The following is a 24,786-nucleotide window of genomic DNA, read 5'->3' on the forward strand; positions in this document are numbered from 1 at the left end:
CCCCTACCAGGGTTCCCCAGCTTCCTTAGCTTCAGATACTAACTGTGAGCATCTCTGCACTCCCTCCAGGGTTCTCAGCACATCTCCAGTCCTAGAAGGCAGTTGCCTTCCCGTCCCATGTCCAAAACTCAACACACACTAGAAGCCTCACCTTAGAGCATGCTTCTGTCAAGGATGGGTAGACAGGAATTTTCTAGTCTGCATACTTCTCAACCATTTTTTAAAGAAAGAGGTGACAGAGGTGGGTGCTCCAGATCAGGGTTATTCAAGCCAGTGAAATGGTTTAGACAGTATCAGGGAGGACTCCGAAGGATATGGGGTGCACAGTAGTTGGCAGGCTGCAAAAGACACTGCAAGACACTGGATGAGAGAGCCTGGGTCCTTCTCAGAGACACTTAGGCTGCAAGGCTCTAGATGAAGAGGGAGAGAGAGCACTGGCCAGGATGGACAGCTGCCAGGAAGCCACAAATAGTACCCTCCCAAGTTTCAATTGGTGAGACCAGAGATGCAGTATGGCTAACCCACAGAGATAGACAGATAGTTAAAATATAATGGTTTCTGGGAAAGAGAGCTTGGGGAGGATGTGATAAAACACAGGAAACCAAGAAGAGAAAGGTAATTATTACACACGATGATTAAAAAATACAGTCACTTTATTTCCACTTTTTCCCCAGTCCCCAGTAGCACAGATGAGAACCCTCTAAAACACAAAATATTTCAAGAAAGCATGTTACAAGGTACAAGGTATAAGCAATAATTTGGCAGAACTTTATAATCTCTAGCAGTTCATAACCCCCCATACAAATTTTAAAATTCAAAAGTAAGAGTTAATTTTATTCAACATATGTTACAGCTTAACATTAAAAACATCATGCCGGGGTCTGGATCTGGGAGGAGTTGGGGGAGGTGAACATGACCAAAACACATTGTAAGAAATTCTCAAAGAACTAATTAAAAAATGAGGAAAAAAAATAAAATATCATGCTCTAGTTAAATATTTCACAAACAATACTGTATACAAATAAAATATTACACAAAATATTTTTAAGAAAATGTTTTGGTCTTTGATCTAAACAATAAATAAAGACACAGGCACTTCTACACTCAGGGAAGTGTCACTACCCGAAAAGAGCTCCGTCTAAGCAATATCTGATAATATGGCAAGAGGAGAGTCCTGGAGTTTTAAGCTGGCAAACCACTTAAGAAAATGCCTTCAAATTCTACCTTTTCATTTCAAGTTCACAAGTCACAAATGCCTCCCTGACCCACACCGAACACTCGCAAACCCACACGGCTGCCGGGCTACTCAGGCTTCAGCTGGTCATTAGGGAGTCACACTCGAGACCTTCAAAACACTAAAATCAGGTTAAGAATCATGATGCCACCCAGCAAACCGAACACAAGAAAGCCCTCTGCCCTGTGTGTGCTGCTCGGTGGCTTTCCTCTTTAAAGAAAGTGACAGGTTCCAGTAACAAGGAGAATACTGCTGGGGTGACAGGGAACTCTGACATCAGTCCACTTCCTGGACCATTTTAAAAGTCCATCAAAATCTTAATGAAAATAAATAGAATTCCATTTCAAAAAAAAAAAAAACAAAAAAAACAAAAAAAAAACCACCTGATCATGCCCTATGCAATCTTGATTAGCCAATCAGCTTATAAACCCCTGGGGTCGAGTCACCATTACAAGGGAAACAGGAGCATACCATTACAGGGATCAAAAGAGACCAAATTCTAAATTGCGGCCAAATTCTAAACATGATTTTGAAGAAGGAAAAATGAGAAACTGAGGACCGGCAGCAAGAGGAAGGGTCAGAACAAATCCCAATCATCCTGCCACAGTGAATATCTTCAGCTTTACCCTGGCCACAAAGGTGTGGAATTGAAGCCAGGATGCTACTCATCATCAAGGCTGATGGTTTCATACAGAAGTCACCCTACGTGAAAGTATAACATGGGAACCAGTCAGGATAGGCTTTCCTGTGAAATGTAGCTCAGCTGTACTTTAGCATTTTAAAGAAGGACTTTGCAACTGAGACCAAATATCAATCATCTCTTGAGGTTTTCTGCTATGTACTAACATTAGATCTATATATGAACAAATATTTTTTTTATTTTTCTCTTCGATATCAAATGTCCTGAAGCCTTTGTGTTTCTCAGGAACAAGGCCCAGTTTCTGAAGGCACATTCCAGTATAAACATCATCTATGGGGTAGAGGTGGACCCGGTCAGTTATATTGTACAGTCTCAGGGCCAGGGGGCCGGAGTACAGAAATCCTCCTCCCCCCGCATACGGTGGGTAGACCCCCGTGAAGAAGACTTCTGGGATGTAGTACTTCAGTTTCTTATCCCGATGAGGCCCAGCATTGTGGATCACGTCACCTATAAACAAATCTTTGGCTTTGTTCTTGGATAAGCTATTCAAGTAATTCAGGATGTGATGAGTGTTGACAAACACGTCATCGTCGCCCTTGAAAACAAACTCCACGTCTGGACAAGAGGTGCTCACCCACCTGAGAAACAGCACCTCCTTCAGAGACAGGTTGAAGAATGTGTCTCTGTAGTTCCACATGAGAATGTCCTGGTGCTTCTCACTCTCAAACTTCAGCATGTCTGAGAGGTCGGGGTGATTGTCCTCTGGGGGTGTCTTGCCCAACAAGAAGACTCTCACTACTGTCTGGTTCCCCACGTTGGTTTCTCTGCCCCAAGATTCCCGGATGGCTTGTCTTCTGGCAAAATGTGGAATGAGGGATTTAATGGCCAGCAGCAGGAAGGGTTTCTTGGCGCATTTCTTGGGTTGGTCTATCAGCAGTGAGTAATTCCGGCACCTCAGATACAATAGGAAGTCTTTAAACCTGTCCGGGAGACTACTAAAATCTGTCACAGCTGTCATGACCCTTGGGTCAGGCTCACAGAAGCCCAGGTGACTCGTGTTGGGAGACGTGTACCAGTCCCCTGTCTGGTTGGCCAGTCTGTTGAGGATGGGGTTGTACCACTTGTTCAGCTTCTCCTGCTCTCTGTTCCAGTATGCCCGGGGAGGGCTGGACAGCTTCCAGAACTTCTCTTTGGGTATTATTACTCCCCCCTTTCCATTTTTCTCTTGACTACTGTTTTTGGAGACTTCCACAATCAGATAAATGAAGACATTTGCCATCATCAGGATACCCAACAACTTTATTCTTCGACGTCCAACACTCATTTCTCATATCTGGAATAAAAGTTAGGGAAGCGTATTAGTTAACTCTGAATTTGAGTTTCACCATGTACACTTCAGGTTGTTTTATTTTTCAACCTTTCCATGAAAGCTTAACGTGGTGACATATGACCTTATTTCCAGCAACTCAAGCGGCAAATGAGTCACCGAGTCCCAGGCCAGCCAGGGCCACACGGTGAGACCCACTCTTCCTTCCTTTCTTATTTTTAAAGTCTCCCCATGAAGAATTTTTTTTTTTTAGAATAAGGACACCAATTCACTAGTTCTGGTTCAAATTAAATCTCAATTTCTCCATCTATAAAGTGGGATGGCTGTAGAAAACATGTGATTTTTGTATACCAGGCTTTTGAAATCATGCCCGGCCCACTGCAACCACCATGTAAGGAATGACTATTATCAATGTTATTTTAGATGCTTAGAGGGCAGAGGCAAACATCACTAAATAAATGACTTCACAGTTGTTCGACTATTTTGCTTTAAAAGGTTCGTACAAATCAGTGCACTGCGAACTAACTCACCTATAATAATAAGCCTTTTATTCTGGGATCCAATATGCACACGTGCACACAGTATCACTCACTACATATTGTGTTACACTACATACAATATCACATCATTTACTCTGAATCTTGTCACTTCTTTAAAAATGCAGACCCAACCCTGAATTATTTCCTAACCTACCAAAATAAATAAAATACAAATTAGTAGGTTGCTTTAGGCTCACTGGCTTCTAATCGAGAGTCCCAAGGCAAAAAGGATTTGTAGTGCTGGGAACGCTGAGAAATTATTTCATCATGGACAGCCCAGACCATAGGAACTCATGGTTACTTTGTTCCTCTTGTACTATTGTATCTAGTGTTTGTATTGAGGACTGTCAAGCAGTTCTACTATGGACAGCTTAGAGTTAAGCCCTCCATAACACACAAAAGGGGCTGCAGAGGTAGTTCAGCTGCTAAGAGCACTTACTGCCCTCACAGAGGACCCGGGTTTAGTTCTTAGCACCCCATATGTCAACTTACAACCATAAGTAATTCCAGTTCTGGGGGATCTAAAGCCCTCTTCCCGTCTTCTCAGGCACCAGGCACACATATGCTATGAATATATGCAGATAAACACACACATACAAAATAATGAAAAACAAAAATATATGAAAGGAAACAAGCTTGCCTGTGCCAAGCAAACAGACACTGCAGACTTCCTTTTGCTACCCTTTCTTAAGCAATACAGCACGACTGCTATTTCCATAGTGTTCACGCCGTAGCAAGCAAGCATTGTAAGGGAAGCAGAGATCATTAGGGCGCATGGGAGGAAGCCTCGAGTGGTAGTGTGCACCTCAATTCCCAGTACTTACTAGGGTCCAAAGTCAACACTGGCTACCTAGTAAGCTCACAGCCAGCCCGAGCTACACACAACTCTCAAACAACAACAGACCAAGCATACCCCAGGAGAACGTTGATAGGTTATAAACAGATGGCTTGATGGTTATAAACAGACTTGAGCATCTATGAATTCTGGTATCTGTGGGGAATCCTGGAACCAAACCCACAGATACCAAGGGCAACTCAGTAAGTTAAAGGGTTTGTCTTAGGTAGTTTGTTTTGGGAGGCGGAGTCTTGCTGTATTGTCTGGGCCCAAATTTCAAAGCTCAAGCACACAGGGTCCCTCCTGAGTCTCATTATTTTCATTTCTTTTTAAAACAGCTCCCACCACAAATCACCACTCCCTAGGCCACTGCATATCCAAAAGAGCACTGCACAGCAGAGACACTCCAACAGGCCACGCCCCCAGCCCAGCAGAGCAGGTGACAGGCAAACAGGCCACGCCCCCAGCCCAGCAGAGCAGGTGACAAGCAAACAGGCCACGCCCCCACCCAGCAGAGCAGGTAACAGGCAAACAGGCCACGCTCCCACCCCCAGCTCTCCAGATCCCACCTATGAGCCAGCAGAAAGGAAGGCTGCCTTATACCATAGGAAGAAAACCACAACACATGCCTTACTTTTTGATAATAGTTGTAAAGCATCCCTGACCACACGGCCTGAATAGTATCTAACTGTCCACATCCTTCTCAGGACAACTCTGTCCAGATGAACTTTTTGTAAGTACATCTTACAAAATCTTACCAGTATCAGATGCTAATAAAGAATTAATCGTTTAATTTAGAAAAGTCACAGACATCTTAAAGCTTGACTGCTTTTTGAATCAGGGTCACACATAACTCAGGCTGACTTCCAACTTTTCATTTCTGATCTCCCTGCCTCCACCTCCCGAGGAGATTACAGGGCAATGCCACCACACCCAATTGAGTCTTTTCAAAAGACATCATTCAAAAATAAAAAGTTCCCATTCTTTGTTTTTTTTTTAAATTCTTCTATTTTTATTTTTGTGTTTTGAGTGTTTACCTGCATGCATTCATGTGTGCCACATGCATGCCTGGTGCCCCAAGGCCAGAGAATGGCATCAGATCCCCCTGGAACCAGAGTTACAGAATGCTAGGAGCTGCTACTTGGGTACTGGGAACCAAATCTGGTCCTCTGCAAGTGCTCTTAACCACTGAGTCATCTCTCCAGGGCCCCAAAATGGTTTTCTTTACATTGGAAGCCCTTTGTGGGGCTATGCAAGCAGAGGACCTGGGTTTGAACATCTAAACCCACATCAAGCTGAGTGCATGCAACATGCCTTCAACCCCATGCTCCTATAGGAGGACAGGTTCAACAACACACAAAAGAGATCCCACTTCAAACAAGGTAGGAGACTTGGTCTCGTCCTGCACACCTATGCCGTGGCAGGTGCGTGTCCACACGAACATGTGTGCACACAAAGAGACCGCTTCCCTCAGAACTACTAGTCTCTTGGCTGTGAGCCCTTTCTCCTCTGAAAGAGGCAACAAGGAAAAGTATGGGCTTGAACAGAGAAAATTATCATGAGAACAACCTTTGGAAAGGTGCTCAGGGAAAAGAAATAATACACACATGCCAGGTAGTGGTTGTGCACACGCCTTTAATCCCAGCACTCAGGAAGCAGAGGCAAATGGATCTCCCAAGTTTGAGGCCAGTCTGGTCTACAGAGTAAGTTCCAGGACAGCCAGGGCTGTCTCAAAAATCAAAAACCAAAAAAACACAAAAGAATAAAAAACAGTACATACTGTGACTACAGGCAAAAGCTGAATACTTAAGACATATTTCCAATTTAGAAATATGTCTAATATTAAAATATTAAAAAATTGAAATACTAATAAATAAAAGACACCAGATTACAGAAGAAGATGAAGTACTTATTACTTTGCAGGCTGTGAAATTCTATGGCTAATTTCCTAAGATGCAGTATAAAAAATGACCGCAGATAAACCAACAAGCCACATGTCCAGGTTGTGAGGGCTAGGGATACTGAAACTCAGCCAGAACCATGCGGCATTTCTCATAAGTCCACCAATCTTTTCAAGAAATACTGAACTTACTAAATATATATACACGAGTGTTTTACCTACATGTATGTCTGTGCACACATTGCGGAAGTCAGAAGAGGCTGCGATCCTCTGGAACAGGAATCACAGACCACTGCTAGTCACCATGTGGGTGCTCAGAACAAATCCTAGGTCCTCTGGAAGATCAGCCAGTGTACTTGACTACTGAGCCATCGCTCCAGTTCACTTCTCAAGAACATTACTTCTTGAGAACAGATGAACGCACTTGAAGCTCTCAACTGTGCTTGCTCAAGACAGAGTATCATCCTATCATCCCTGTGTGCTGGTACCACCGCCACCACACGCCCAGCCAAGTTCACAGGATGCCATTCTATGAGTAAAGAAACTAGAGATGGGGCTGAATATCACCTAAGACTCGAGGGTGAGCCGGATCCCAGAGTGGGGCTCTTGGTACGCATTTTGGTACCACCTCATTCTGTCCCAGGTCATTGGTGATGTCTTGGGGGTTGGCTCAAGAATGAAAAAGCTGGAGGCCTGGAGTCTAGTATTTTACCTGTCTGTGGCCTAGAGTCTTCAAAGAAAGGGAAACAGGACAGCAGAAAAGCTCCTGGGCCCTTCAGGAAATGACAGCCACTGGAGGAACCTCTTCCACTACTTTCAAACAGGTATTCTTCCAGACTTACCTGAGGAGAGAGATGAGAACCCCAATTCTAACTGCATATTCCCCCAGGGCTGGATGGTATCTGTTACTTGTGGCTCAGACACTCTTTTAAGAGAACTTTGCTTTTAGACTCTGAAAGCAAGTGAAGTTCACAGAAGATAATAAGGCAAAGATCCCATTAAAAAAAAAAAAAGGAAAACAACTGTGGGAAAAGCTATCTAAACAGTTAAGGAATCTGCAAACATAAAGCCCATTTTGTGGTTTCTGGTGTTTCCTCCCCCCCAGGAAGTTACATTGCTTAAAACGAATTTAAGAAATACACCAAAGTCGGAGAAATGGCATGCCTCCCCCACTGTGAGACCCAGAATTTTTAAGGAAGAAATCCTAGATGCAAACATCAAAATTTTGACTTTTGCATTTCTTTGAACAGAGATGGACCCTTTTCAGAGACACCCCCTCCCCCGCCTCCCGGTTTCTCTGTGTAACCCTAGCCATCCTGGAACTCCATCTGTAGACCACATTGGCTTTGAACTCAGAGACCTACCTGGCTTTCCTTCCAGAGTACTGGGATTAGAGGTGTGCACTACCACTCCCGACTAGGAAGAGACTACTTCTACAATACTATAATTGAATTTAAACAAAACAAACAAACAAACAAATAAATAAATAAATAATAAAAGGAACTGTCTCTAGCCAAGAGCAGAGAAAGGCATTGCAGCTGTGCAAGCCATCCAGACGCCTCCCCCCTGGCTCCAAAACACTAGACAACTAGAAGGCACTGAAGGCCGCGGTGCTGACAGGTTCCTTCCAGTTCTGAAAGATATGTAAACACTTCAGCCAGCTACTGGTCAACAGACACCCGATGGTGACCAGGGTAGTCATGACAACCTGTTTTCAAGGGTCTTAGGAACAACAGTCAACCAGAGACAGCACCAGCAACACAATCAAGTCAACCCTAAAGCCTGCATCAAGACGCCTTGTGTAGTGAGTGATATTTCATTTGCATTTTAATAAATAAAGCTTTTTTCCTTGGCCAATGTCTCTCTGCAGCTGCTGTTCCTTTCTCATTAGTATTAAGAAAATTCAAGGTTAATAAAGCATTATGCAATCTATTTCTGGGGGTATTTAAGGGGGTTGGTTACAAGTTAATATTGGTAATGGTCAGGAAAAAAAGCTTGAACTCACTTCCTGATTGTCATCAGGTGACCAGCTCCCTCAGCTACATGCTCCCACCATGATGTTCTGTATAAGGGCCACCACAGACTCAAACGCTATGTGACAAAGTGACCATGGACTAAATAAATTTCTTTTTTTTTGGCATAGACCAAATAAACTCCCCCACCTTCCAGTTTACTCAGCACGGAAACCTTGCCAACACAGTGTTAAGAGTAAAAATGGAAGACAGGACCTTTCTCGTGAAATAGAAGCGATCAGTCCCCCACCCAATCAGGCTGAGGCAAGGCTAGAAACCCAACTTATGAGTGTACACAGGGGAATGAGTCAGAGGCCTCTGAACAGAGCCTTGCTCACTGCTGTTCAAATCCGACCAGAGAGAACAGAGGAGAAGAGCGCGCCCAGGCCTGCTGCCTCAGCCAGCTCATTCCCGTGCCCTGCTGCTGCTCGGGAAGCCTGGGGAGGGCCGCTTCTCCAACACCTTTACCTCCCATCTGTGCTCCCTGCCAGCCATTCCTGGGCCCTATTCAAACAAACAGAGGTAGACACAGTTTGCAGCTAAGAGGTTCTGTGGGGAGAACAGCTTCCAGCAAAATGGCAGATGGCAGGTTACCAGGGAGGGCGATCAGCAGGGCCAGAAGGCCTGGGACATTCCTAGAGTTCCGCCCTAATCGGTACTAGAGGTCTGGCCCAGGCTCTTGCCAGGGCTGGGCAGGGGAACCCCAGGAGTTCCCCCATGACACCAGGATAGAAAAGTGTGCCTGCCAGTGCTTCTGTCTGTGAGCCATGGAACAGGCTGAGTCTCAGGAACTGGTTCCTAGTTATGCGGTTTCCCCTCCAAGTTCAGAATTAGAAGGAAAAGGTACTTCCAATGAGCCTGGTTCAGTCACATGTCCCCACGGGTAGAAGCACAGATCAGTGTCTCCCCTACAACCCATTATGGCTAATCTGCTCAAGTGGAATTTATCATTTAAAACAAAATTAGTCACAGGGCTCAAGTTTATCTCACGGCAGAGCACCTGCCCAGCAAGCAAGACGCCCTAAATTCTGTCTTCAGCACCACAACAAAACAAAAACCAAATCTACCTCTGTATTTACCCTTTAAATAAATACATGCAGAATATTTAGAAAAGGAGAAGAAAAATAAGCAGGTCACCTTGCCCTGTCTTTAATAAAGCTGAAAAGAATTGTATAGTCCTCAGTGGGAAGATTATGCAATTTAAAAACAGTTTGGGCTAGGAGATGGAGAAAACCTAGACCGCATTCGGGCTAAAATCCAGTCTGACACATTCCCTCAGGCTTGGCAGAGCTGAGCTACTTCCTTGACCTCTCGGCGCCTGCTTCCTTCTGTCTCTACACACAGCTTAGGTCTACACGCCGTGTCACTGAGCAGCTCTCTGCTGGGGCTCCTGCTTCTGACACCAAGTACCGACTACCATACACTTCTCCAGTTTCGTCCCTCAGTGACTAAACTAAGACGTTCTCATCCAAAAGAAGGGCCCATGGTTTAACATGTAACTCCCGAAACTAGTTTCAGAATGTTTCAGCTCCAAGTTTCTCTGCATGTTACATTTGCAGAATGTTGGGTTCTGGGCACGGGGGGGGGAAACCCCTGAATTTCCTTTGCTGCGCCTTCCTGCTCTCTACATTCGACCAGGAGTCGCAGCCTGAGCTCCTACCTCCATCTTGTCATTCACGACTCCTCCTGGTCTCTTCTCCATTCATCGAGCCTTGCGCCCATTCCCACCCCAAGAACCCAAAGTTCACTGCTCACAACGACGACCAACTCCCAAGCTAATCTGTCTGCACATGACCTCCCTGCTCATGCAGCTCCACAGTGAAGCCAAGGCATTACTGAATGCAGCCTCACTTTACGTCCTCAGCACATGCACGCATGCGGGCACATGCACACACGCACACACGCACGCACACACACACACACACACACACACACAGGTGACACCAGCTCACTTTCCTCACCTGGTCAGGGCAGCCCATACAGTGGCATCTGCCCCGGGCAAGGTCTCCGATGCACCATTACACACCAGGACACAGTGCCTCAGAGGCACTCGTTCATCCTCTGACAAGGTCACTGAAAACAGTGACTATAAAGTAGGAACCGGACCATTAAATACATATAACCTTTTCCCAAAAAGGTATTAGAAAAGCCACTTACATGTGGGATAGCGAATTACACAAAATATTTAAATTACAGGAATCTGCTGCATTCTATCAAGTACTGAAGAGCAACGGGAAGCTAAGACGTTCTGGAGTTAGGGGACCCGAGCTTGAGAAGCAGTGTCAGACTCAGAGGAGTCTCAGGAAACGTCAGTGTTCCTGCAGCCAGGGGCCGAAGGGGCCTTCCCTCTTCAGGAGAATTCTAAGTCATCACAGGTGACCAGAGAGGCTCGGTCAGCTCGGGACAGCTTAGGAGGCTAGGCCACTACACAGCCAGCCCGTGGGCCCACGAAGGTGCGCGTGTGAGGGCTGAGGGCTGAGCACAGACCACTGTCTCTGCCTCGCAGTTCCACTGGGCTGCCAGAGTGAGACACAGCCCTGCCAGCTACTGGGGAAAGCTGTGCCCTGGCACCAGGGAGGGCGAGAAAAGCAACCAACATTCTAGAAACAGAACCACATAGTAGCCACTTATAGTCAGGAATTCAGGAAAGAAAATCTCTTCATCCTACCATCAGAGCAAGAACCACCAACTTACAAAGAGAGTAAGGAAAAACAGCTATAAGGGCCCAGATCCATTTTCAGAGGTCAGCCAACAGCCGGTGTGTCAGCAACACAGGCGGTAAATGACCAGTGAACCAGTGCATGGTGACAGTCTCTACACCATCAGCCCAAAGTCATCTCTACCGGCAACACTGCTGCTCTTTAAGAGGCCACCAGACTTCTTTCTGCACAGTGAGTTAGCAGAGGCAGGAAAAGGCACAGCTTTAACTGCAGGGGGGAGACAGGACCTGAGGTGTCGAATGGCAGGGCGAATTTCAGAAGCACAGGGAGCAGCAGGGTGCAGGAGAGTTGGGGTGGAAACATAAAGCAACTGTAGGCAGATGAGCTCTGGAGCCTCTAAGACAGTGTGGGTAGGAGCTGGTGGGCCCAGGGGTTCTCCTACTTAGAGAAGCCTGCTGCTAATGGCTACAAAGAGAAGCTGCCAGACAGCTTACGGCACTGTGTTTTCTTTCACACCTGGGCTTAAACGTGAAAACTGATCAGTTATATCGTACACAGACACGAAGTAAAAGGAAAACGAAGGTCTCCAAACTGAATGTCCACGGTGCATACACGTGCAGTTGACTTTGGGTTCACTGGGGCATGTGCCTGTCTCCTCACAGCTCTGGACACCCCTGACCGCAGGACCAGGCCACTGCTCCACCAACTGCCAACAATGGGAAAAGGGATAACGTGCCACCAACTTTTCCCATCCTCCGAGCATTTCAGGAAGATGGCAAAGTGAACACAAAATTCTGAAGTCATGTAGCAGCTGATGGATGTACTGTGGCCACACCCAGCAGAGGGAGAAGCTGGACGGTCAGCTGTCAGAGCACACACAGGAACGCGAGGTCACCCACTGACTCAGGACATTGTCCTTAACCTCACCAGAAAAGAACACACCCCTCTGTCCCATCTACCCTCTTCCTGAGTTCCCTCTTCTGTCCTTTGCCCGGTAGTCCGTCAGGATGTCCCCACGCCCTTAAATTTTCACAACCAGCCTCCAAAGCTGAAGCAATTAGGTTGAGAACAGAGAGCTAATCCCAGTGGAGGTGAGCTTTGGCCTTTGAACCCAACCTAGAGGCTCCTGCACTACCTACTACTATCAAGAGCATCACAAAGGACAGGATTCTCCACAGAAGACAGCTCCTACATGACGGAGAAATGAAATCACAGCATGTGTTGGCACCTGAAGGGGCGTACACAATTCTAAGAAAAACCAAGGACTGAGACTAGGAAAAAACAAAACAAAACAAAACTCAAATTGAGAAAAATAACATACAGCAAATGTCCAACGGAGGCCTCTGGCCTGAGGCACACTGGTCTGGTAAGAGGCATCATTTATGCCATGGGTTTTATGACTCATGAGCTACTCTTGATTAGTTACTCATTCACACGAAAGAATGAAAGACTGGCAAAGGCTTAAGCTAGCCCAGCCGCAAACATGTTCGTGCAAACCTTCGGTTAGAATTTTTAGCCTTCAGCTCCCCTCCAGCAGTGAAGCCTGACAGGAGGGAACCAGCAAGGCCACAACCGAGTCTTGCCTGGCCAAGAATAACCAGTCCGCAACAGAGGACTAGAAGCTGTCCCGGCTACAGCTGCACACACGTTTCCCCCACAACACACACATGCATTTCCCACAGAAGCCCAGCCCAAAGGCACAGAAAACAAATTTCTAGACCAGAGCCATAGAGATCATTCACCTCATTTACAGGAAAGGACCAAAGGCTCCAGAGACAAGGGTGTCCTCTTCACCCACAGGGAGAACCAACAAGTCACCATCAGTGGGTAGTGAGAATTAATGGTGACCGGTTCTTTAAAACAAAACAAAACCCTCCATTGTCTTAAGCCTCTCAGCCCCCAACCCCCCTCTGGGACGGCTTCTATTGCTTCTTCCTCTGACATCTCCTCCACATTTATCTGACTTCGGGCTCTGTGATAAAGGTCTGACAGACAGCAGGACTCTTGTCTCTAGTCAGTCTGCCACACCACAGACAGCCAGCGTGTGGAGGAGAAACCCAGGCTCAGGGGCAGGAAGGGACAGCAGGCCTCTAATGCTGTTTTGGCTGACCTTGAGTTTCCCACCCAGGAATGACCTTGAGAGCTCCTGCTCCTAGAGACTTCACCCCCCAGGTCAGCAGAGCTAGCCAGTATACACAGCCATCACAGCTTAAAGGGAAGCTCACTCCTTCCGACCAAGTTTCTAACGCCGCTCAACACAGTCATTCTTGGTTAAGTTCACACATGGGCCACGAGTTTCCCTCTCTAGTCCTTGGCTGGCTACTTGCCAACCCTTATTCCTCTCCATAAGGTCAAAAGCCTCTTCACTTTAAGGCCTCCCTTACTGCTACTAGGACATTACCCAGTACCATCCTCAAAACAGACACCTGAAAGCAGCACTCAGGAAACAGTCACAGCTAAGTCGATCTATAAACAAACACAGGCCCAAGGGATAGGGAAGGGGAGGAAGAAGGCAATTAAAAATTAATAAAAATGCACAAGCCAGAACCCCATTATAAACTGTGCAATTCTTCTGGAAATAAGCAGGCCACTGGTCTTGACTTGGTTATCTTGGTGTAGAGATGGGCTGGGAGTTGGCTACCCATTTCTACAGACTCATACACTCAACTCAGTAAAAGCAATTAGGAAACTAAACTTAAGTGACTATTAGAATGGCCACAATCATCTTGTGCTCCAACGGCTTTGACACCCTCTTCCAGGCACCCAAGGGCAAATGTGTTCTCTCTCTCTCTCTCTCTCTCTCACACACACACACACACACACACACACACACACACACACATTTAAATAAAAGTAAATCTTCTAAAAAGGTTAAGAACACTGGCTGTTCTTTCAAAGAACCCAGGCATCTACATGGTGTGGCTCACAAACACCCCTCCAGGGGAGCCAAAGCCTTTTTGGGCCTCCATGGGCATCCACATATGTGGCATGCATACATACACATATTAAGTAAAAACTTTAAAAATTTTATTTTAAATCACCTATGTAAAGCTAGGCATGGTGTCACACACCTGTAATTCCAACACCTGGGAAGTCAGGAGGATCACAAGTGTGTGTAAAGACAGCCCAGGTTACCCTACGAGACTCTGCCTTAAAACAAACAAGCTGGGTGGTGGTGGCAGATGTCTTTAATCCCAGCACTTGGGAGGCAGAGGCAGGCGGATCTCTGTGAGTTCGAGACCAGCCTGGTCTACAAGAGCTAGCTCCAGGATAGGCTCTAAAACTACAGTGAAACCCTGTCTCAAAAAAAACAAAAAACAAACAAACAAAAAAACACCACAAACCTGTTATTTCCAACAGATACTCTATGGGAAAACTCTGTCTTTCTCAATTCTGACAAATTATATTTGGTAATTCCTATGCCCTGTAAAATAGTTTGAAGGCATCCCCATTATCAAAATAAAAGCTACAACCTCTAAAACTCAGGAAAGTACTGTGGAAACAAGCTGCAAGATGGGACTACACGGAGCACATTAATAATTATCTTCTTTGTAACTTCAATAAATATTTAAACTTATACCGATGACATTCACGGTGCTTATTTTAAGTAACCTAATAAATTGCTGCGGGAAGTCTCAACTTCACGGCTGTTAACACGAAGCCTTCTGGTGACACATTTCCCCTAGAGAGACCATGTCCTTGGTCACTGTGAAGACGACCGATCGCAGTCTGAGACTCCAGAGCTCCTGGTTTACAGCAATCTGACTCCTCTGAAAGAGGCGTGAGAACTGAAGAGTGGGATTTGCCTAGGCTACACGCAGCCCTGGACTGGCTCCTTGGCACCACACAAACTAGGGTTGGGGGTACGCCTATAACCCCAGTAGGAATGGACACTGGAAGAGCAGAAGTCGCCACTACGTAGCAGATTCAAGGTCAGCCTGGAATACCTAAGTCTTGGCTCAAACAACACAAACAAAATCCCAGGCACGAAAACCATAATAGAAGCCTGGTGATCCAGCACAGCAGCAGAGCACTCAGCTAGCATTGCCCCAGACCTTGGGATCCACTCTGAGCAAGGCAAAATAAAATAATAAAATAAGAGAATGATGTCACTCATTACTTCGTTTATAACTTTAGTCTAGGCTTACTTTAAATAGAACGTTTTAAGTAACAAACTGTACACTTAAGTCCTCAGGCACTGACTAAGCGAGCATTCCTCCTAGCCATAAGTATACCAAGGGCCCAAAGAATACATAAAGCCAGGAAAGCAGACACTAAGTCTCCTCACTTTAGGGAGAATCTGGCCCCTAGGATCAGAAGCCTGCCTGGGGTTCCTTGAAAGAAGCAGGAGGCAAGAACTAGAAGCCCAGACGCTCTCTGCCCTCCGCCCCCGGGAGCAGCAACACACAGAGGGATGGCCACCCCATTCCCATTCAGCACTCTGCCAAGGACTGACCCTGTCCACCCAGGAATGCTGCTCTCAAAGCCCTGACAGGTCTCTTGCTTCTCAGCTTAACACCATCCCTGAAGGGCCAGGCTCCATCCCTGCCTTCCTCTGTGGGCCCTGCAGGCCACAGAGGAAGGAGGACTCCATACCACTATGGAGGAAAAGATCTAGCCCCTGGTTGTATATTACCTGCCAGGCCTGCTTCCCAAACAGAATGGCTCCAGGAAAGCTGAAACTGGCTCTGAGCCCAGAGAGAAGCTGTACTGTGCAGTCTCCCTCAAGAGCCCAAAAGATGGATGCTCCCCGAGCACCCCACTAGTGCTAGCACCCCATCAGGAAAAACCAGGCAACACTCATTGTTCTCTGCACGCAGCAGCCTCTGCAACGTCACCTCTCCTTCGTCACCTCTCCTTCTCCGGGAAGACTGTGTTCCTAGTGACATGTGACCCTGGAGCAAGCCATCCTTCCCCGCAGCCCCCATCTCTGTTCCTCCAGCCTCTTGGAGGCTGCTTAAATTTCAACTACTTACTGAGTGGTATCTGCGGACTGTTTCAGCTAAGTTTTTTAAACATAAAAATAAAGCACATTTAAAATACATATCCTTGAAGTAGTGACATTCTGGCCTTTCATCCAAAAGTCCTCTTAATGGTGGTTGAAGAAATCGTTCAGTAATCCAACCAAGACTAATGGCTACATATTTCAAGAGGTGAAGCAGTAATCTGTCTTTCTCTGGCCACTTGCCAAGAAAAATTAGTGTTCATTCAGTATACGGGCACAAGGCAGAACAGTCTGGAAATCCAGCCCCCGCCTCTTCACGGGCGCGTCACCCCAGTGTTACACCCCAGCATGCGCAGCAATCTCCAGGGCCAAGCGGCTCCCTGCCCCACCCTACTCAGGGGCACTTCCCTCTCCCTCTAGCCCGGTGCCCACGGCAGACAGGATATGGGCAGGGTGGGGCAAGAACAGTAGGATTGCCCCAGAGCCTTCACCACACATGATTTCAAACTTTCCATTATAGAGAAGGTTTTTTTTTTTTTTTTTAAAGACAACCCACCAGAACCCTGAGAACAAAAACTCAAAAGAAAACATTCAGTTAAAAATAGGAGTATTCGTGGGAGATATTTTAAATTCCTTTGAAGGGAATAATTCCTTATGTGGCAAGAAAAAGTAAAATGGTTGCCTCTCATTTAAAGAATCAAAGCAACCAAGGTACATCTGGTGCCTATTAGGGAGCAACCCCAGACCTCAAGGCTCTCAAAAGACCCCCCAAAAGCCCTCTCAAAAGATGGCTCAGTACCCAGCATGCCCTACAAAGCCTCCCATGAGATGGCTCAGCACCCAGCATGCCCTACAGAGCCTGACAGACTAATACAGTATAGGAGCTACAGGAGAAGCTGTTAGCTTTATCTTTAACTTGTATTACTTTTATTGTTGCAGCATTATATTTTCTATTGTATCATTTTCTATCTTTCCCCCTAAATATTTTCCTTCTTGGGTTGAATTTTCCACTGCCAACCTCAAAGATTGAGAGGGTGCCATCTGTTAATAAACCCACCTCGATCCTTTTTGGTCTTAGACAAATACTTCAAATAATCTGATTTTTAAATGTCACTGAGCTTCCCCCTGACAATCTAAGGTCAGAGCTAAAGGGTCCATTTAAGCACACAGGCAAGTGCACGCGCGCGCGCGCGCACACACACACACACACACACACACACACACACAGAGTTGGTAGAGCATTTCAAAGAATATAAATACTCTCTTAAAACCCTGAAGATAAACTTTAAGTGTGGAGTTCATGGGCCACAGAATCTTGCTAGAATGTTAGCGCCTTCACAGTCAAGACTTGGACCGTTCATTCCACCCACCTGTGTGTGAATGGGACCCGAAGCATCTGAAGACAGGGCCTCACTATGTAGCCTTGGCTGGCATGGAGCCTGCCTCTGCTTCCCGGTGCTGGGATTAAAGCTGTTTCCCAGCCAATCTTCAGGTTTATCATGTTTTTACAAAGGGGTAACAAACACCCTTAACCTTTGCCATGGTTGCCAGGATGCTTGTTGTCAGTCACAGGTTAAAACAACTTGAGCAGAACTTCCAGTGGGCTGTCATGCTGCCTGCCCCAAGGCCACTGTCCTAGACGCCCATCAGACACTGCTCCCCTAGAGGCAGGCACTCTCTGGTGGTCACAAGCACCCTGTCATAATCAGGCTCCTAGCCTTCCTTGGACCTTCCCAATCCCCTTTCCTTTCTAGATTGTTATAATTCTTGAATCCTGCTGACTTCCAGGCCCAACACTGCTGGCCATGACCTCAGCCTTCCCTTCCCCCAAACACCTTCTCTTTCTCCTGACTCTTGGCAGCTTTGGAAACTGGTTAGAGTTCTCAAAATGGGCCACTCAGTAGGGTTGGATCAAGTCTGTTGATAGGCTGAGACCCTCTTAGACACTACCCCAGACTCCACCCAATCCCATGTGCCTGGAGGTTCACCCTCTTCCACATCTTCCTTAATGTTTCCAAATTCCATCCCATCACCCATGAGTTGGTTTTTACACCTCTCAAATGTCAAATGCAATGTACACTTTAACCCTGAACCGCTCCTGCAGCCCTCAGTTTTTCCCACCCAAGACTAATGAGATAATACCAACATGCAGTGGCTAAAATAGACAACCAAAATAAAGCTGCAGCTCACTGAAGAGGCTGGTAAACATGCTGAACAGAGAGGAGTGCTGGCCAGAGAAGGGCAGGACTAACACTACGAAGGGGAGTGGTGGGCACAAGAGCCAAAGGCCAGGATGGGAATGGGAGGGAAAGGGGAACAAAGGTGGAACATTCCAGTAGGAGACACCAGAACTTCCAACATTCCCACAGACACCAGAGGAGTCAGCCCGAGAAGTGACCTCCAGACATTGCCATCTTTCAAGGCTCCTCGGCTATGAGAACACACCAGCAGGGAACAATCAGTCCCATAGGGATACAAACTACACCAGGCCTCTGAGCCACCTCTCTGCCTCAATCAAGTTCATCTTCCTCAACAACTGCAAGAACATTCAACGGCTCTCCACTACCCCCCAACTCTAACTCCTGTCTTTGTACGGTCACTAAGGTTGTGTCAAGACCTTTCCCACCTTCCCTGTTCTCCAAAGCGGAGCTGTAAGAGAAGGTGTTCCCTGACCTTGCCCACTTGGGCCTCTTGTTGGGTCCTCTCTCTTAGCTTGCATCCCTCAGCCTTCTGGATGCTTTCTCTGCTCTTGAAGTATTTTTTGTTCATCCAGTGTAGTGCAGTCTCGATACCACTTCCTCAGAAAGCCTTTCTTGGCTGCTCCCACCGTATCTTGTAACACCGTATGGAAGCACACACATATTGGCCAAGCACTCTGAGGACCAAAGGCACAGACAGGACCCGGAACCATTGCGGTCTACCTGCAAACATGACTACCACAAGCAGCCATTCCCTCCAAACCCTGCCAGGAACAATGTGCCAGTTTTTGTGGGCGAAGGGGTCCGTCCCAAGGAGAGGCCATGCATGGCGTGCAGGGTCTCCAGCCTAGGTTTTCAAAGCTCTGCTATGTCTACCAGGCATCCTCTAAGACAGACCCGCAGGCATCAAATGCCATTGAATCCAGCATGACATGATTTCCTGGTCATTTCAAAACTGCCGAAATGCAGAGGTGAGCTTCTAGAAGGGTAAGAAAGAAACTGGTGACAGAAATTATCCTTAACGTGCAGGGCAACAGAAGGCCTCTCCTTTAAGGTATCCTGAACATTGCTTCTAAATAAATGTAAGTAAAAAGATCCTTTTAGAAAAACACCAAAGTGTCGTCCAAGTTGCAATTACGGGACGAGAAGTACCCATTAACAGGCAAGGGACCCGAGGGTACAGACACACTACACTGAAAGGAGTTTAAATGGCCAGAACGAAGCATACAATTAACACAGCTGGAAACGAGCTCTCGCTTCTCAAATGATCTACTCGCAAAACATGAAGTGGTAAATGCTGTCTGAGCACTCAGGGTGCTTCGTCAGGGCACTTCAGGGGCTCCCATCACCTCATCTTTCACAAGCTAGCTCATACCATGCAGGTGCCCAAACAGCTCTGGGTGGGACATCTCAACGTGGATCATCAGAGGTAAGTCTATGAAAAACAGGAGGTCATCACCTTTAAGAACACATCTTAAACTAAATGCCAAACAAGGTATTCAATCAACAGATTTTATTTCTAACTTTCAACAAAAGCCCTCCATTGGCCAAGTGTGGCGGTGCATGCTTTTAATACCAGCACTGGGGACGCATAGTCAGAGGGATCGGAGTTTGGAGGCCCGCCTGACCATCATATTGAGTTCCAGGACTCAAAACAAGACTGAAGTAGCTTTTATAATGACATAGCTTATTTAAACAGAGACGATCTAATTCCTTTAGTTATCAGCATCTCAGGTGTGGTGCTGGTGTTTTATTAAATTTGCATGTATGAGTACACGCATGTGCGCATCAGTCACGGCACACAGTAGAGGTCTGAGGACAACTTGTGGGAGTTGCTTCTCTCCGAGATCCAGGGGTTGAACTCGACAGTCAGGTTTGATGGCAGGCACCCCCATGCTCACGGAGGTATCTCGCCCACCCAGGTATCTTAACTGTATCGTTTGCTTTAATTTTCCTAGCATCTCATGGTTCAGGGAGGCCAAGCAACTCACACATCATCACAGAGCTGGTGGTAAAACCAGGTTCAAACTCCACTGTTTATAAAACACTACATATGCTATGACTGATTCTAATTAACTAGAGGGCAGGTAAAACCAACCTACAGTGCTGTAAATGACATCTGCAATGATGTCACCCTCAAGGGCGAGCACAGGAGCCTTTAGTGCAGCGGAAGTTCCTACTTCTTAACATAAACAGGAGCTCACACTCCCGCATTCAGCACATGCTACATTATGTCATTAACAAAAAGGAAAACCTTGGTCAACTGACTCCAAGTTCATGGTCCTAACTACCAAACCATCTTTTCACAGTTCACAGGGCCTTGCTACATTCTTAGAACTGATTACCTTGGTTAGTAAGGTTTTTGTTTTTTTTTTTTTTTCTTCTTTAAAAAACAAAAGTGAAGAATTTAAACAAACCTAGTTTAAAATGTCACAGAATGAAAAGTGGAAAGTATCGATTTCCTGACTACTGGGAATTTCCCCTCAAGGAGAAAAAGCTAAACAAAACAAAACCAAAAACACCTTGCTGAAGGGAATGTCTATAGAGACACAGAAAATAATTTGTAATAATTTATTACATTTACATAAAACATGGACACCTAAAAGTACATAAATGTTAAAAAATACACATTATATTTAATCAGATACAATGCTGGCTCTCAAAAAATTGGGATTTTGTTACAATAATGAAGCCAAGCCAAGCAAACAAAGCTGGCAACAAAAGTAACAACTTCACAATGCTGGCGACAAACCGTTGAGACGAATAGGAAACTCAGCAGGGCTAACTTTTTTCAGGAGTAACAGCACCCGGATGCTTCAGGAACCAGTCCATCAAACTGTAACTGCTTCTCGGGCTCTGTGCAGGCTGGCAAAGCCTCTCTGCCAGTAGGGGATGATGAAATCATTGCATCAATTCTTAAAAAGCCTCACCCCACACATGCACACGCCCCTTATCCAAACAGTAATTGCCTCTCTAGAGAGGCATAAATTCATCCTACCATTTTAATATATTCATCAAGTACCCACTCCAGAAGGGGAGAAAAGACAGCTGGAACTACATCTGGGAATAGGGCAGGGTGAGCTGGGCCTGGGGTTAAGTACTATCTCCTTACCTGAGTAATTTCTGCTAAGCAACTAGGAAATATTTACTGCTTTGGAAATAGTTGAGCCTCATTCAATTCATGCTTTATTCTGTACACAGCATAGAATGCCGGACAACTGTGACCCTAAAGCAATTAGAGATGACAGAAGACTGCTATGGTAAGTTCTGAGAGTTTTGATAATTTATATACCACTATTTGGGTGTTTTAATGGGTTGTATTACCAAATACTAGTCTGGTTGCAAAATCTCAAATTTATGAACTCTACTTAGTAATTTTTGAAGTACGAACAGACTGCCTAATAAAGCTGTTTTAAAATGCCTGAAGAGTCAAATAATATGTCCATTAAACGAGGTAGAAAAAATTAATAGCACCCACCCAATGTGTCAAGACAGGTCTGATGGAGACCCGAAATTATGGATTATTTTATTTATTGTTGCGATAGAGTCTATGTAGCCTTGGCTCTCCCAGAACTTAAAAGATCTGCTTGCCTCTGCCTTCCGTGTGCTGGTATTAAAGGTATAGGCCCCACACCTGGCCCTAAATTATGGTTAAAACCAAAACAGTAACCCTTTCGAAGTTTACTTGAGAAACAAAGACTCATCCTTTCTCTCCTTCATTTGAGAAAGCCCCCAAAATTTCTAATATAGAGTATCCCAACTTTAAAACCAGCCAGCATCATTTTAAGAGGAGCAGTATTAACCCTTAAACATACACAAACATTTGAACAAACAGTGTGGTGGAAATTCAACAGTAAATTATCCATCTCCCTTTCAGATTTTTGGCGTAACTGTAATATGTTAAAATTAGGGAAATCTAATTTTTTAAATTTTTTGGTTTTTCAAGACAAAGTTTCTCCGTGTAGCCCAGGCTAGCCTAGAAGGTGGCGATTGGCTAGCCTCTGCTTCCCGAGTGCTGGGATCAAAGATGCAGATCACCATGCCCTGCTTTGAATTATTTTTTTTAAGTATATCTTCAAAACCATGAGCCATCTCTGTGCCAAGGCCTTACAAAAGCACAGGGACTCGGCAAAAGCAATTCATAAGCAAATTATGTTTGTTTTTGTCTAAGACTACCTCATTCCTTAGGTCTTAAAAACCTGCTACTTCCATCTGTCAAGCTTGGGCGATTTCAGCTAGACAAATCTGAACGGTTTCAACAACAGATCACTGTTTCTGGCAAGCGGAAGCTGAACCAGCGGGAACTTCGCTGTGATCTCTTTAAGCACTTAAGCATCCTATTCGTCTTCAAAAACAATCGTACAAAGCAAGTATCCCGTTTCAGAAACTAAGTAGAGGAAACAAGGCTCACGCTAACTTGTCATTTAACAGCACGTGGCAGAAACAAGCCTAGTGAAGGGACTTAAGTTTAACGGAGAATTCGGCATTCTATTATATTTGCCATCTGCACAAAAACACTAAATTAAGAGCGGCAGGCAGCGTCCCGAGGGGGAAAGCAGTATTCCACGCTGGGAAAGAAGTTTCGAGCAGATCGGCTGATAAAAAAAGACCACCGCGCTGGAAAGCGCGGAAATTACTCAGGCCAAGTTCTCCGGCACACTTCTTTGGTCTTAAAACCTAACCAAATATAAAGAGATCTCGGACTATGCGTAAAAACTCCCCGGTTCGACTAGGTTTCATAATCTCTATTAAAAAGAAACAGAAGTCGGACTAGGACAGGTGGAAGTGACCGGATGGCCTCGGGCGGGTCCCTCTCGGTGAGAGGTATGAACCCCACTAGAGCGCACTAGCTCAGTCCCATTGCCCCCCCAACACACACACACACACACACACACACACACAAACTCTGAAAGAATCTGTTATAACAGGAAGCCCATTTTCACTCACTGGCTTAAGGGAGGGGGGGAGGTTGGAGGGGCAGAAGAACAGGTTTTATAATTCCCATCAATCTATCAAGTTGGGGGTGCTGAGGCGAACACCGCAGGCAAGGGAGCAAAGACCAGCCACCCTAAGCCAACCCAGGTTACAAAATGTGTACAATACTTTTCAAGATGACCTCGCAATCCGTGACACTAAAAAGTAGCCGTCTTCACTGAACTTCCTTTCCACCCAAGACCCCAGAGCTCAGGGGACCCCAGACGAGTGCAATTAACTAGACGCTAGGTATTAGGTCCCCAGAAGGGTCCCCGCCCCGCAGACGCGCCCACCCGACACTAGCAAGGTCCGCTCCCCAAGCTCTGTCCTGAGTCTGGTTAATCATTCAACGCGGGCGGCGTGGAATTTTTTTTTAAGAGGTCAAAGCAAATGGTTCTCCCGAAGTTTCACAGAAACCAGTCTTTGGGGACCCGGAGGTAACAGTGCCTGCGGCTTGGGGGAGGGCGCGGGTAGAAAGCGGCCGCCAGTGGCTCACAAACACCTGATCTGCCCCTGCGGCACCCGAGCCCGGCGCAGTGCGCGGGCGGGGCAGCACACCGCACGCACCGCTCCCCCACCGCCCGGGCCCGCACCTCCCGCGCAGGGTGCAGCGCGGCCCCAGGGTGTCACTGCCCTCTCCCTGTGACAGCAGGAACAGCGGAGGCCGAGCAGGTGAGAAGGTCGGGGAGGAGGGGGAGAAGGGCCGGTAGGTGAGGAGGCTGGGGAAACGGTGTGCGGAGGCAAGGGAAGTGAGGAGACGGGCGGAGGGGAGGAGGGCCCGAAGGAGCAGACACCGCAGGGGCCACGGAGGAGCGGCGGGAGTGCAGGGCGCCCGCACCGGCCGGAACTGGCGGCGGGGCGGGGACGCAGGGCCCGTGCCCACCCACCCGGCCCTACCTTGTCCAGGGGCAGCTCCAGCTCTGCGGGGCGGAGCGGGAGACCGCGGCCGCATCCACGTCCCAGCCGCGCCTGCGGCTCAGCCCCGCGACCGCCGCCGCTCTTGCTCCATGCGCCGCGCGCGGACGGGCAGCCCGGCGGGGTCTGGGCGGCTCCGGCTCGCCTCGGCTCCAGCACTTGTTGCCGCGGCTGCCGACGCGCCTCACTCCCCGCCGAGGCTCCTGGCACGGCCGCCGCCTACGGCGTCCCCCCTCCCCCCGGCCCCGCCTCTGCCCGCCGCGCCAATCAGACGCCGCGCCACCCGCGCGCGTCACCGCTGGGACGGCCGGGCCCCACCCCGCAGCCCAAGTTTGGGAAAAAGCCGACCTCCTACCCTCCCGCCTGTCGGCACCCGGGCCCTCCGGGCTCTCCGCCCTTCGTGACGCGCTGAAAACCCTCTGCTACATCGGGGAGCGCGATCTCCAAAGATGCGCCCCCCACCCGCCCCAGGAAGTAGCCTCCCCCACCTTGCTGAGACTCAGGGTCCAGGCCAAACTCCTTAGCTCCCGGGGCCCCTCTGTGCTGTCGGCGCTGCGCTTGGTGAGAGTTTTGATGGCCCTTTCCGGCCAGGACCGGCGTGTGCCTA

At 47.1% G+C, this 24,786-nt stretch overlaps 1 protein-coding gene across 2 annotated transcripts; it reads right to left on the reverse strand.

Annotated features, from left to right (window-relative positions):
- Window positions 1-635: 635 nt before the first annotated feature.
- On the reverse strand, window positions 636-24,786 carry B3gnt2 (UDP-GlcNAc:betaGal beta-1,3-N-acetylglucosaminyltransferase 2). Of its 2 annotated transcripts, none has more exons than XM_038330530.1 (2): window positions 24,668-24,786; window positions 636-3,207 (listed from the first exon to the last, which is right to left on the reverse strand). In XM_038330530.1, the coding sequence occupies exon 2, from the start codon at window positions 3,196-3,198 to the stop codon at window positions 2,005-2,007; it is 1,194 nt and encodes a 397-aa protein (XP_038186458.1). In that variant the 5' UTR covers window positions 3,199-3,207; window positions 24,668-24,786; the 3' UTR covers window positions 636-2,004. The 2 variants fall into 2 exon arrangements, with proteins under 2 accessions (XP_038186458.1, XP_038186450.1); XM_038330522.1 differs by lacking the exon at window positions 24,668-24,786 and adding an exon at window positions 24,162-24,367.

Source organism: Arvicola amphibius, chromosome 1, assembly GCF_903992535.2.
Source record: "Arvicola amphibius chromosome 1, mArvAmp1.2, whole genome shotgun sequence".
NCBI lineage: Eukaryota > Metazoa > Chordata > Mammalia > Rodentia > Cricetidae > Arvicola > Arvicola amphibius.